The following is a 12,828-nucleotide window of genomic DNA, read 5'->3' on the forward strand; positions in this document are numbered from 1 at the left end:
GTAGTGTACGTGGTTCTTCCCTTCCTCACAACAACCCTGTGAGGTAGGGTAAGCTAAAGCCAAGTAAGGTAAGGTAAGGTAAGTAAGGCTGAGAGATAAGGACAAGGTTGAGCTTCATGGCTGAGCAGAGATTTGGGTCTCCCAAGTCCCAGTTTCGGCGTCCTTAACCATTACACCTCTCCTCAAGCTCTCATCATCCCTGCCTGGGTCTTCAAGTGCCTTTTATTTGCATTCTGATGATTCCATTATGCTGTCTGTATCCTTATGCTGTAAGCTTCTCTGGGTACACAACCACAGAATGACATACAGTGGTACCTCGGGTTACAGACGCTTCAGGTTACACACTCCACTAAGCCAGAAATAGTGCTTCAGGTTACGAACTGTGCTTCAGGATAAGAACAGAAATCGGGTTCCGACAGCGCGGCGGCCCCATTAGCTAAAGTGGTGCTTCAGGTTAAGAACAGTTTCAGGTTAAGAACGGACCTCCGGAATGAATTAAGTACTAAACCCGAGGTACCACTGTTCAAATAAAAAATTATTGCAATTAACAGCTGCAGGGCAAGGAGCTTTCCACAGCGTGGAAGTTATGCAATTTGTAAAAGGCATAGGAGCTCCCCAAGGAAAAATAAGTTGGCTAAAGCACAGCGGTAATGCATGCTGGATGTCCTGCTCGAATCCTGGCCATCTCCCGTGAAAGGATCAGGTGGCAGCGCTAGGAACGGGCAAATCTGTCAATTTCAGTTTCTCAATTTTCCAGCCTTAACTTCAGTTCTTCGCATTTCCATATCCATTTGCGGTTTCCCCTGAAGTCCTCCAGCATTTAAGTATCCTCATATACACATGTTTATGTGCGATTTCCCCTAAAACCCACTTGTTTGCAGGGCAACTTTCCCTAGTGTTATGCATTTCTTCATGTTATCTGCTCTAATATATGCATTTCAGGCACACTTTCTAGTACAAGCAGCTTTTGTACACAACACTTAGCAGGAGAACTGCACTGCAAAATTTGGAGAAGTATGAATTTCAAAGGGTGGCTGGGCTTCCGTTTATTTTTTCAGGAAATGAGAATTAGGTAGGTTTGTCTTTTTATTTATTTATTTCCCAAAACTTACATAGTGCTCAATTGGGGTTTTTTTAAAAAAGACATTGAAGTGGTTTATGAAAAGAACAATGTAATCATAAGTGGAATAAAGAAAAACAACTATTTAAAGCATTCAAAAAACACTAAGCTAAAACCAGCTAAAAGCACTTGACAGCCTTCTACATACCTGGATGGGCTTGCTGAAACAAAAATGCTTTTAGCAGGCGCCGAGAAGAGTATAATGAAGGCCCTTGCTTGGTGACAATAGGCAGAGAGTTCCCAAGTTCGGGTGTTGCCTCACTAAAAGATGGATTTCTTACGAATGAGGAACAAGTGTTTCACAGCACTTCAAATGCGAACTGAATTGAATTTCTCCCTCATGCCTAGAGAGTGATGTTGCCCCTTTCTCCCTGAGCCACCGGGAAGCTGCTTCCAAACAGATTACACGATACTCTGCTGGAGACGTCCATGGTGTGATAAGCGTATGGCCATTTCATAATACCTTACTTGTACGTTACAGCATCACCCTCCTGGGTACAGTTAGCTGTCAAAGCGACGTCTCTGTTGGAAACACCGACACTTAAGCTTGATTTAAGGAACAGCAGAGTCCGTTAAAGAGCACCAGGCTGCATATGCTCCACCTTCACTACAACTGGCTCTGTACTGTGGATTCAGCACTGTGAAGCCACCACAGTTAGGAGGAGTTTTTAAGGACCTGCAGCTTAAAAATCAGGCTGCAGCTGCCCTGCAAGCGAATCTTGGGGGCGGGTGTGTTGACTTGCCTTGTGCTTCCCTAAGCTGGTGCCCTCCAGATGTTTCGGCCCAAAACTAGAGATGGGGAGAAATTCAATTTGCGTCACATTTAGAGACCCGCCAACTTAATTCGTAATTTCTGAAACAAGGTGAGAACCAAAACAGAAGCACCTTTTGAAATTCGCACTTCAGTTGCAATACAGTTCTCTAGCCACGGGATGTGCACAAAGAGTCAAATACTAGGGGAAAACACGCGTCAAAATGCTTATTTTAGAGAAGATAACATGCAGAAATGCATTAGAGTAAGTGAAACTGCTTTGCAAAAGAGGCGAGTTTTAGGCAAAATTGCAATGCAAGCAAGTATAAAATGTACACTGCTTTCAGCTCCTTGGAAGGATATATATCAAATAAAGGAATAAAGGAATAAGGAATCAAGTAATAAGTAATAAAAAATAAGCAATCTACAACTGGGCTGGCAAGTGCTGATAGGAGATGCAGTCCAAAATGGCCGTGTTGGGTGGGGACTGCTGCGAGTTGTACTCCAAGACATCTGGAGGAGGGGCTCAGATTGGGGAAGACTGTCCTCAACAAATCCCACCCCACAGGTCCTACCTGAGAAGCCAAGGTCAAAGAGGACAACGCGTTTCCTGTCCTTCACGCTGCTGATCTGCTGGAAGTAGAGGTCCACTACCAAGAAGAAACTGCAGGCTAAGAAGGCAATGAGGCCAATGGCGATTCCATAGTTGCAGGCGTCATCGTTGTTGTTGTAGACACATTGCAGCACCGGACTGCTGCCATCGTTGACGTAACACTCGTTGATGATGGAGCCAAAGACAACGATGGAGAAAACCTGAACAGAGGATTATTATTTTGTTGTGGGGGAGGAAAAGGAGCAGCAATATTCAACTGAAAGCTCACCTCTCCCAAGATCAACCATTTCAGGCCCCTACAGTTGGGAGGGGAGACCTGTTGGTGACGCCGCTGGGTGTGATCCATGACAGGGACTTCTTGGTGGTGGTTCCCTGTTCACAAAATGCCCTCCCTGGAGGGCTGCACCTGTCCCCTTTCCTTTGGGCCCTCTGATTTCCGGTACTTTCCACATTCAGCTTTCCGGCTCTCGGCCTGCATTGGCCGAGCAGCTGCAGTGTCACGGAATGCCCACAAATATTCTGAGTGGTACACAGACAGTTACAAAACAATGCAGCTTCTGTGACAATGAGAACAAAAAGGCTGGTTTATTTCATCCAAAGCCCCCAGGCCTGCAGCAACGTGGGGCGGGATATGCTTTTGCAGTGGAATGGAAGAGCGAGGGCTTGAAAGCTGCATAGGAAAAGGGCCTTAAAGGGTAGGTAGTCAAGAAACTGAGGAAAGTTCCTCAGGAAAAAAGGGCCAATGAGAAAAATGGGAGGTGGGTTTAGGGGGAGGAAACACACAGGCCCTGAGGACAGGAGTGACTTAAAGTTGTTGGCAGGAAGGAGGAGGAGGATGGGAAACTAGGGAGCAAAGAGTGTGCATGCAACCAGGGTGCAAAACACTGGTGTGCATGATGTTCATGAGAACACCAGAAGAACCTGCTGGATCAGGCCAAAGAGGCCCATCTAGTCCACCATCCTGTTCTCACAGTAGCCAACCACAAGCAGGATTCAGTTAAAAGAGCCCTCTCCCCTCCTGTGGTTTCCAGGAACTGGGATTCAGAAGCATTGCTGCCTGTGACGGTGGTGGCAGAGCATAGCCATTGTGACTAATAGCCGCCAGCAGCCCTCTCCCTCCATGAATTTGTCCAACCCTCTTTTAAACCCATCCACATCGGGGGCCATAACTGGCTCCTGCGGAAGCAAGTTCCACAGTTTAACCACGCGCTGTGTGCAGAAGGACTTTCTTGCAAGCTACAGTTAGCAAGGAAAGGGTCCATTTTTCCTGTATGGCAAAATAAGTCAGGCCCCTGACACTTCCTGCGCTTTATCATTTCCTGCTATCGTGCTCTCTGCCTGCACTCAGTCGGAGTCTGGTTCGAGCAACGTTATCAGATCCACTGCAGGATGCTGCTGTCCTGACCTAAAAAGTACTTCCATCTGAACAGAGCCCAGCAGAGGCAACAACAGCCTTGGTCAACCTGGGGCCCTCCAGATGTTTTGGACTACAACTCCCATCTGACACGTTGGCTGGGGCTGATGAGAGTTGTAGTCCCAAACATCTGGAGGGCCCTGGGACAGCTAAGGCTGCAATAAAGCAGGACCAAAGACATGCAACTGCAGCGCCGGCGAGAGCAAGGAGGATCTCGCCAAAGCTGTGAGGCTGCCAGAAGGTGTAATCTTCAGCACTTTGTGATGATGGGTTTTTTCTTTCTTTCTTTTAATCTCATTTATAAATAATGCAGGAACATATTCCTCCCACCCCACCCCCCTTCGCTGCTGGAAATACTGACAGCCACTTAAGGGAAACATGCGCAGCCTGCCAAAAAGCAGGGCATGTTTGTGCGGCATGAATAATGGAGGAGGTTCAGTGCCACACGGGGTTTCACGGCCAGTGGGTCAGTGGGTGGAGGGCACCCTTTCCACCTGCCACCCCATTGGCTCCAAACATCCTTGCCACTCTCTTGCTTTGCCAGAGGGACCATAAGAAAGAGTTCTCTGTATCTGCAAAATGGTAGCTTATTATTATTATTATTATTATTATTATTATTATTATTATTATTATTATATGCATGATTTTGGAAAAGCAAAGGAACCGTAAGGTTGAATGCTATTATTTCAAAATGTCACAAATATAACCCGTCTTTCTATAAACACAGAATCAGAGTTGGAAGAGATGGCCCCAAAGGTCATTTAGCCCTATTGCCTAAAATGCCATCCAGCCTCTATTTAAAGGACAGTCCATCACCTTCCAAAGGAATCCGTTCCACTGTCAAATGGCTCTTACCGTCAGAAGGATTAGTCAGAATCTCCCTTCTTGTCATTCCAATCCACTGTTGTTCATTACTCCTTCTACAACATTGCTATTTTAGATAGTATTATTATTCTGTTCCATTAGAAGCCATTAAAGAAAACAGAAATTGACAGAGCGAAATCTCCTTCTCACTCTGGTTTGCTGCTGCACAGAGCCTGGCGGCAGTTAAGGCACTGAATGACCATTTCCAAGCCAACAGCAGTAATTAAACCCTTTAGTAAACCAAACAGTAATTGTAATAGAGAGCTGTGAGTTCGCCATCCCTCTCACAGCACAGAGACCAGGCGGAGATCTGGTCTCCCCAGAACTGAAATTCGCTTCCCCTCATCCTCCTATCTCTAGCCTTGAAGGGAGGACCATTCTCAGTGATTTGAGTGCTGAATCTTACTTCCCATATACACTATAAAGCGCTCTCATACCTGTCTCAACCATCCCAATTTGGGTGGGATATCCTGGAATCACAGAACCCATCTCTGCTTCTGACTGGATCCAGGGGTGGCCTGTTTCAGCTCCCACACTCTGGGGTGGAACAACCGGTAGCCAACAGAGCATGGCCTTTGTTGAGGTGTCCAATGGGAAAGGGGGGGTCACTGAGAAGGGGCAGGGAGGCGTTGGCGGGGTTTTAAGCGTGTTGAGGGGCCGAGTCATGTCCTGACTTTCATCAGCGGGACATTGGGAGTGTATGCACTGGGATACCATAGTTAATCCTGAGAGGTGCAGTTTGTTAAGTGTGCTGGGAGTGGTTAAGAGACCCCTCACAGGACTACAATTCCCAGAGGGAATTCCCAGAGGGAAGAGGGATTAAATGCTAAACCACTCTGAGATTTGCAGGTCAGTGAGGGGACTAAGGGGTCTCCTACTAACCCTCAGCACCTTGAACAAGCTACAGTTATCAGGATTGTTTTGGGGAAGCTAAAGCTGTATATTGAGCTAAAGGGGACGCGGGTGGCGCTGTGGGTTAAACCACAGAGCCTAGGGCTTGCTGTTCAGAAGGTCAGCAGTTCGAATCCCCGCAACGGGGTGAGCTCCCGTTGCTCGGTCCTGCTCCTGCCAACCTAGCAGTTCAAAAGCACATCAAAAGTGCAAGTAGATAAATAGGTACCACTCCGGCGGGAAGGTAAACGGTGTTTCCGTGCGCTGCTCTGGTTCGCCAGAAGCGGCTTAGTCATGCTGGCCACATGACCCGGAAGCTGTACACCAGCTCCCTCGGCCAATAAAGCGAGATGAGCGCTGCAACTCCAGAGTCGGTCACAACTAGACCTAATGGTCAGGGGTCCCTTTACCTTTATATATAAGGCAACTTCCTACTTTCTTATTTAATATAGCCCTTACTCAGCTAGGAGGTCTAGAATCTTACTTTATTTTTACACTGCATGCAGAAGGTCACTTACTCAGTCCCTGGCATCTCCAGGTAGGGGGTACCCCCTGCCTAGAACCCTGCAAATCCGCTGACCATCAGTGCAGACAAAACTGAATTAGATGTAGTAATGGCATGGCTCAGTATATGGAAGGAATTTTCCTGTTCCACAGAACAGCAGGAAACTGTGAGTGCACGCAGATCTTTTCCCCCTCCTAGTGCTTCCTCCTCCCCAAGGGTAGCAGAGTGTGCCATGAAGAGTTAAGAGGCATTTGAATGGGCGGCAGGATGAGCGGAAGTGTGTTTTCATCCTCTTACCAGCCTTTCAAATTTCAATAGCACTTTTCAACGCGCTTGAGTGCTTACAACTCTTTATCTCCAGGAGAGGGAAGACTCCCAGGTGATCTTGTTTTAAAACCTTTGGTGCAATACCTAGAAAACTGACGTTATTTGTTTGCTTGCTTTGCTTAGCCCTGCAAAAGGGCTGGTGCATCCAGATTTGATGCTGCATCCTTTAAACAAAAATGTTTACATGTGAAAACTGGATTTTATAACCATCAAGCTGTTTTAAAAATAATAATAATGTGTATTTATATTGCAATTCTGATAACCATCAGATAGAGTTTCTAGAACAATTGGTGGACAGAAGGTAGATCAAAATCAGGTGGCAGAAACGCCTGAGTAGTCTATAATCGATCTCCCAATAGTACAGTGTATCATATAGTTTTTGCACAGCTCTACCCAATCTCTGAGCCATGTGAGATTTCAGGGAGCACCAGGGAATGAGGTTTGTGGAGTCTGTGGTGTCTTCATGTTATCTGGTGTTTCCACTTATATACAACCTGAGCATATAATGGAGGGGCTCACAGCATTAACACCCCAGAAGGTTTTGCTTCTCCCACAGTCACAGCCCTGGATTGCAACAGAAATCAGGCATGGCTCTCGCTCTCTGGCTTCTGCCTGCTTCTAGCCCAGCTCTCCCTCACACAGACTCAACTCTGGCTTTTGTCCCTCTTACCACCAGCCAGGGGATGCGGGTGGCGCTGTGGGTTAAACCACAGAGCCTAGGACTTGCCAATCAGAAGGTCAGCGGTTCAAATCCGTGCAACGGGGTGAGCTCCCGTTGCTCGGTCCCTGCTCCTGCAGTTCAAAAGCACGTCAAAGTGCAAGTAGATAAATAGGTACCGCTCCGGCGGGAAGGTAAACGGCGTTTCCGTGCGCTGCTCTGGTTCGCCAGAGTCATGCTGGCCACATGACCCGGAAGCTGTACACCAGCTCCCTCGGCCAATAAATCGAGATGAGCGCCGCAACCCCAGAGTCAGCCATGACTCGACCTAATGGTCAGGGGTCCCTTTACCAGCCAGATGAGGGAGGGAACCCACCCATTTTCCCTTGGAACAAAACCACTTCCTTGGTTATACTAACACAACCACGCTTAGGCGATTAACCCAGGAACAAGCTTAGCTGGCTAGTTCAACAACAGAATCCACCATATTTGAACCCTTGCTGGAGTCAGAACCCCAAGAATTGCAATGGATTCAGACATCGTGCAGGCTAACCGCATCCCCCCCCCCCCGCCAACTCACAACATTATATCACTGTTTTATTTGAAATTTTTTTACCCATCCCTTCACCCTAAGGCCCCGGGGGCAACTTACAGCTATTTGAAATTCAATATTTAAAACACTTTGAAACAAACAACAATCACAAGAATAAGGAGGTTGCACACACACATATAAGTTCTAGGAATTCGGCAGTCATTGCCTACTCTTCTTTCAAGTTTATTTTCACTGCCGTTGTGAGTACTAGAAGTTTGCTTTTAAAATAAATAAAAGTGCAGATTCTCAGGAAGCTGGCTTCTGCATCCAGCGACACATCATGTGCTTCTACAGAATTGCAGCACTGCTTATGAGTGAGAATCAGAAGGCTAACGAGGATTCTAGTCCACATGACACATCCATGACTTCAATATGGAGCCGTTACTCTTGCAAAAGGAATTGGGGCTATGATGAAAACTAGCGGGGCTGTTATTTCAACAGAATGGAAAAAGGAAGAGGTAGCTTGCAAAGGGAGGAATAGCAGTGGCAGGGAAAGCCTCTCAACACCACCACCACCAACATCCTTTCTGTTATAATGGCATCATGATAAATGAATGAATGAATGAATGAATGAATGAATGAATGCTGTAACATTTAGAAAAAAGTACAATAAAACAAACAACAACAATTTATTAGTTATACCCCACCCATCTGGCCGGGCCTCCCCAGCCACTCTGGGTTGCTCCCAACAGAATATTAAAAACACAATAAAACATCAAACATTAAAAACTTCCCTAAACAGGGCTGCCTTCAGATTTTTTCAAAAAGTCAGACACAGTGGTACCTTGGTATTCGAACGGCTTGGCTCCCAAACAAATCAGCTCCCGAACACCGCAAACCCAGAAGTAAGTGTTCTGGTTTGTGAACGTTTTTCGGAAGCCGAACGTCCGACGCAGCTTCCAATTGAGTGCAGGAAGCTCCTGCAGCCAATCGGAAGACGAGCCTTGGTTTTCGAACCATTTCAGGAGTCGAACGGACTCCCAGAACGGATTAAGTTTGAGAACCAAGGTACCACTGTACAGTGGTACCTCAGGTTACATACGCTTCAGGTTACATATGCTTCAGGTTACACACTCTGTTAACCCAGAAATAGTGCTTCAGGTAAGAACAGAAATCGGGCTCTGGCAGCACAGCAGCAGCAGGAGGCCCCATTAGCTGAAGTGGTGCTTCAGGTTAAGAACAGTTTCAGGTTAAGTACAGACCTCCGGAACAAATTAAGTACTTAACCCGAGGTACCACTGTAGTTGTTTATTTCCTTGACATCTGATGGGAGGGCGTTCCACGAACTAAAACTACCACCAGGATGAAGTCCAGAAAGGTAGTAAAGCATAGAAAAAAGGCAAAGTGTTACCAGCACAAGCATCAATTCATCAACAGAGACTTTTAAGAGCAATTGAACATTAAGGGGCCTGCCAGTTGGCTCTTGGGGATGAGCCATAGCTCAGAGGCAGTGTGTGTGCTTTGGACACAGAAGGTCCCAGGTTCATTCCCCAGCCTCTCCAAGTAGGGCTGGGAGAGACTGCTGTCGGAAATCCTGGAGAGCCACTGCCAGTCAGTGTAGACCAAGGGTCCCCTAACTTTTTAAAAAGGGGGCCGGTTCACTGTCCCTCAGACACTGTTGGGGGCCAGAGTATAATTTGAAGAGGGAAAAAATGAACAAATTCCTATGCACACTGCATATGTTTTATTTGTAGTGCAAAAAAACAAACAAACCAGGAAAAATAATACAATATTTAAAATGAAGAATGATTTTAATCAACATAAACTTATAAGTATTTCAATTCTAAAAGCTGCTATTAGCTATAGAGAGCTTTTAGGGAGTAATTCTACATGCCAGTTATGCGCTGGTGGGGGGGGTAGATATGCTGCTGCATGATATGTATGTAGCCCAGGGAGATGAGAAAATGCAGAAACTAAAAATGGAATACACCCACCCCCAATTCTCCTTGAAAACCACCAACTGGACTGCGCCACTGGAAGTCCAGAGATCCAACTGAACTTATGACCACAGGGGTGGAATCCTAGTACACACCCCTGCACCACCTCATTCTGCCAACCTCTTCAGGAAGGGGTTCAAATGCCCTTATCTGTTCACAGCCACAGTTCTGTAGCACAGCATTCTTAAGGAAAGGAGCATAAGGCCTCTTACTACATAGCTATCTGAGCAGAATGCCTGCAAAGACCATAAGCAGCCCTCCTGGATGAGGGTTCAAGACACACCCAGGAGGGGTCAGTAGTAAAAAGGAAGGGGCCAGACAAAAGAAGCCACAGACATAGAAGAAGGTGAGTTTGAGCCCTGGAATAGGGTAACATGTTCACATTCACATTTCGGATGCCTAGGAAAAACAGTGAATGAATGGGAAGGAAGAGCTTGTGGGACTTGAACAGGTCACTGAGCTCTTTCTGCCCCCAGCTCCCACCTCTGGGAACCAATGAGACCAATCCTTCCCTTTTACGTTGACTAAAAAGCAGGGGTGTACCCAGGGGCTGGTCCCAGTAAAAGGCACAGACCCACAGGAGCGCAAAAACTACACCTCTCTATTCTGGATCTTAAAAAACAGAGACATCACCTTGCCAACAAAGGTCCGTATAGTTAAAGCTATGGTTTTCCCAGTAGTGATGTATGGAAGTGAGAGGTGGACCATAAAGAAGGCTGACTGCCGAAGAATTGATGCTTTTGAATTATGGTGCTGGAGGAGACTCTTGAGAGTCCCATGGACTGCAAGAAGATTAAACCTATCCATTCTGAAGGAAATCAGCCCTGAGTGCTCACTGGAAGGACAGATCCTGAAGCTGAGGCTCTAATACTTTGGCCAACTCATGAGAAGAGAAGACTCCCTAGAAAAGACCCTGATGTTGGGAAAGATGGAGGGCACAAGGAGAAGGGGATGACAGAGGACGAGATGGTTGGACAGTGTTCTCGAAGCTACAAGCATGAGTTTGACCAAACTGTGGGAGGCAGTGGAAGACAGGAGTGCCTGGCATGCTCTGGTCCATGGGGTCACGAGGAATCAGACACAACTAAACGACTAAACATCAACAACAACATTCTGGCTCAGATCCTCTGGCAAGGATGCAAGGGACTGATACATCTCCTTGCCAAGGCCGCATGGGAGCCTAGGTACGCCTCTGCTTATAAGCCAGCTCTAGCGGGTAGCATACCAGCTGGACATTGCTCCTCCCTCACATCAGCCTTTTCTTCTGCCTTGCCCCACACTTAACTGACTTGTACATGGTGATAGCAGCACCCAACCCACCTGGGTCCAAAAGTTCTCATGCGCTCCAGAGAAAAATCCTTTCCCCTTAGATTCCTCTTGCCAGAATTCTTCCTTGCCAGGAGGCTGAGCAGGCGGCTTCCAATTGGCTGCAGGAAGCCTTGCCGCGCGGGGACGGAGCTTCCTGCAGCCAATCGGAAACCTCACCACACGCTGAGGTAAATCCAGCAAGGTGAGGCGTTTCCGTTAAAAAGAACCATCTCCGCGCACTGAGGTAAACCCGGCTGGCGGACCAGATTTATGAGCCTGGTGGGCCAGATCTGGCCCGCAGACCGTAGTTTGGGGACCTCTGGTGTAGACAGTACTGAGCGAGATGGGTCAGTGGTTTTACTCAGTATGAGCCAGCTTCCTATGTTCTGAGGTTCCTAGTTAAGGGACAGACTACAGCTGTAGGGGAATGCGAAGCTGCAATGCTTATCATGGACATGATGCCAAAACAAAACTTTACAACAGTAGCAGTCAGAGTGTCAAATTAGGACCTGGAAGAGGCCAGTGTTCTGGTTTTAAACTGCTTTCATTTATTGTATTTTATCTGGCCAAGCCTTTTTGAAATGTTTTCCTCTGCATAAAGTGACTGACAATTGTAATAACAACACCAGAAATAATAATAACAACATTGTGAGTCACAGCTCAGGTGTCAGCCCAGCCCCAGCCCATCAGCTCCAGCCGGTAAGCAGCCTTAAAATGCCAATTTTGCATGCAGAAAATGCATCATCCCAACATGGTAACATGATCCAAATCATGTTCAATAAGAAGCACATGAGCATGTTAATATAACTCACTTATCCACTTTTAAGTTACAAAATCTAGGAAGCAGCTGAAAATATTTAAAGAGGCACAAGAGATAAATTTTCTGTGCCAAGATGACCACATGAGAACTTTTAATGGCACATGAACATAGTGGGGCGGGTGCTCTGTCCATCCAGGAATCTGCAAAGCCTATTTTTTATCCTAAATTCTGCATTAAAAAACAACAAACTACCAAGTAGTTCTGATATTCTAAGACAAAAATATTGCATTTTCTAGGATGAATAACTTTCCATTGGAATTTTAACTATTCTGGGGAGAGCTTGGCCACAATCACAGCACACATTTAAAGCACTATGATACCACTTTCAACAGTCATAACTTGACCCAAAGAATTCTGGGAGCTGTAGTTTGTTAAGGGTGCAGAGTTGTTAGGTGCTCCTTCCCCAATTCCTTTCCATGAGCTACAAATTCTAGAGTTCCCTGCAAAGAGGGATTGATTGTTAAACCACTCTGGAAATTGTAGCTCTAGGAGGGAAATTAGAGGCTTCCTAACAACTCTTAGTACCCTTAAAAAACTGCAACTCCCAGGATTCTTTTGGTGAAGAAGAGACTGTGCATCCCAGTGTTTTCAATGTAGGGTGTGAATGTGGCCTTAGTGGGAACAATTCATGTTAAGTCAGCGGATGCTGCACATGATCTATGGCAGTAGGGTCCATTAGGAAAGGTGTCAAAACACCCTATGAGCAAATCAGGAAGAATACTCGTTAAACTACTATCAGCAGGTGAGGCTATTGGGGTGCTGACACCAGTGGCTGCCTGGTTTTTCCTGACCAGCAACAGGGCCTTTTCAGTAGTGGTTCCCGGGTTGCAGAATGCCTTCCCTAGTGATGCACACCTGTCTCCATCATTATTCACTTTTAGGAGGAGTTTGAAAACATTCCGGTTTACTCAGGAATTTGGTGGCAGCTGAAGAACGCTGTTCCTGTCAACCTCAAAATCACTGGATGGTATAATGTCTTTACAATGGTACCTCGGTTTAAGAACAGTCCTGTTTACAAACGCTTCGGT

At 46.4% G+C, this 12,828-nt stretch overlaps 1 protein-coding gene across 2 annotated transcripts in view; it reads right to left on the reverse strand.

Moving 5' to 3' along the window:
* The window catches only part of SYNGR3 (synaptogyrin 3), a 37,259-nt gene that overhangs the window by 11,720 nt on the left and 12,711 nt on the right, over positions 1-12,828 (reverse strand). For both annotated transcript variants that reach the window (XM_081170950.1, XM_081170951.1), the window contains exon 2: positions 2,447-2,684. In XM_081170950.1, coding sequence (XP_081027076.1) covers positions 2,447-2,684 — 238 coding nt within the window. The remainder of the gene's footprint in view (positions 1-2,446; positions 2,685-12,828) is intronic.

Source organism: Podarcis bocagei (assembly GCF_964188305.1).
Source record: "Podarcis bocagei genome assembly, chromosome: 14".
NCBI lineage: Eukaryota > Metazoa > Chordata > Lepidosauria > Squamata > Lacertidae > Podarcis > Podarcis bocagei.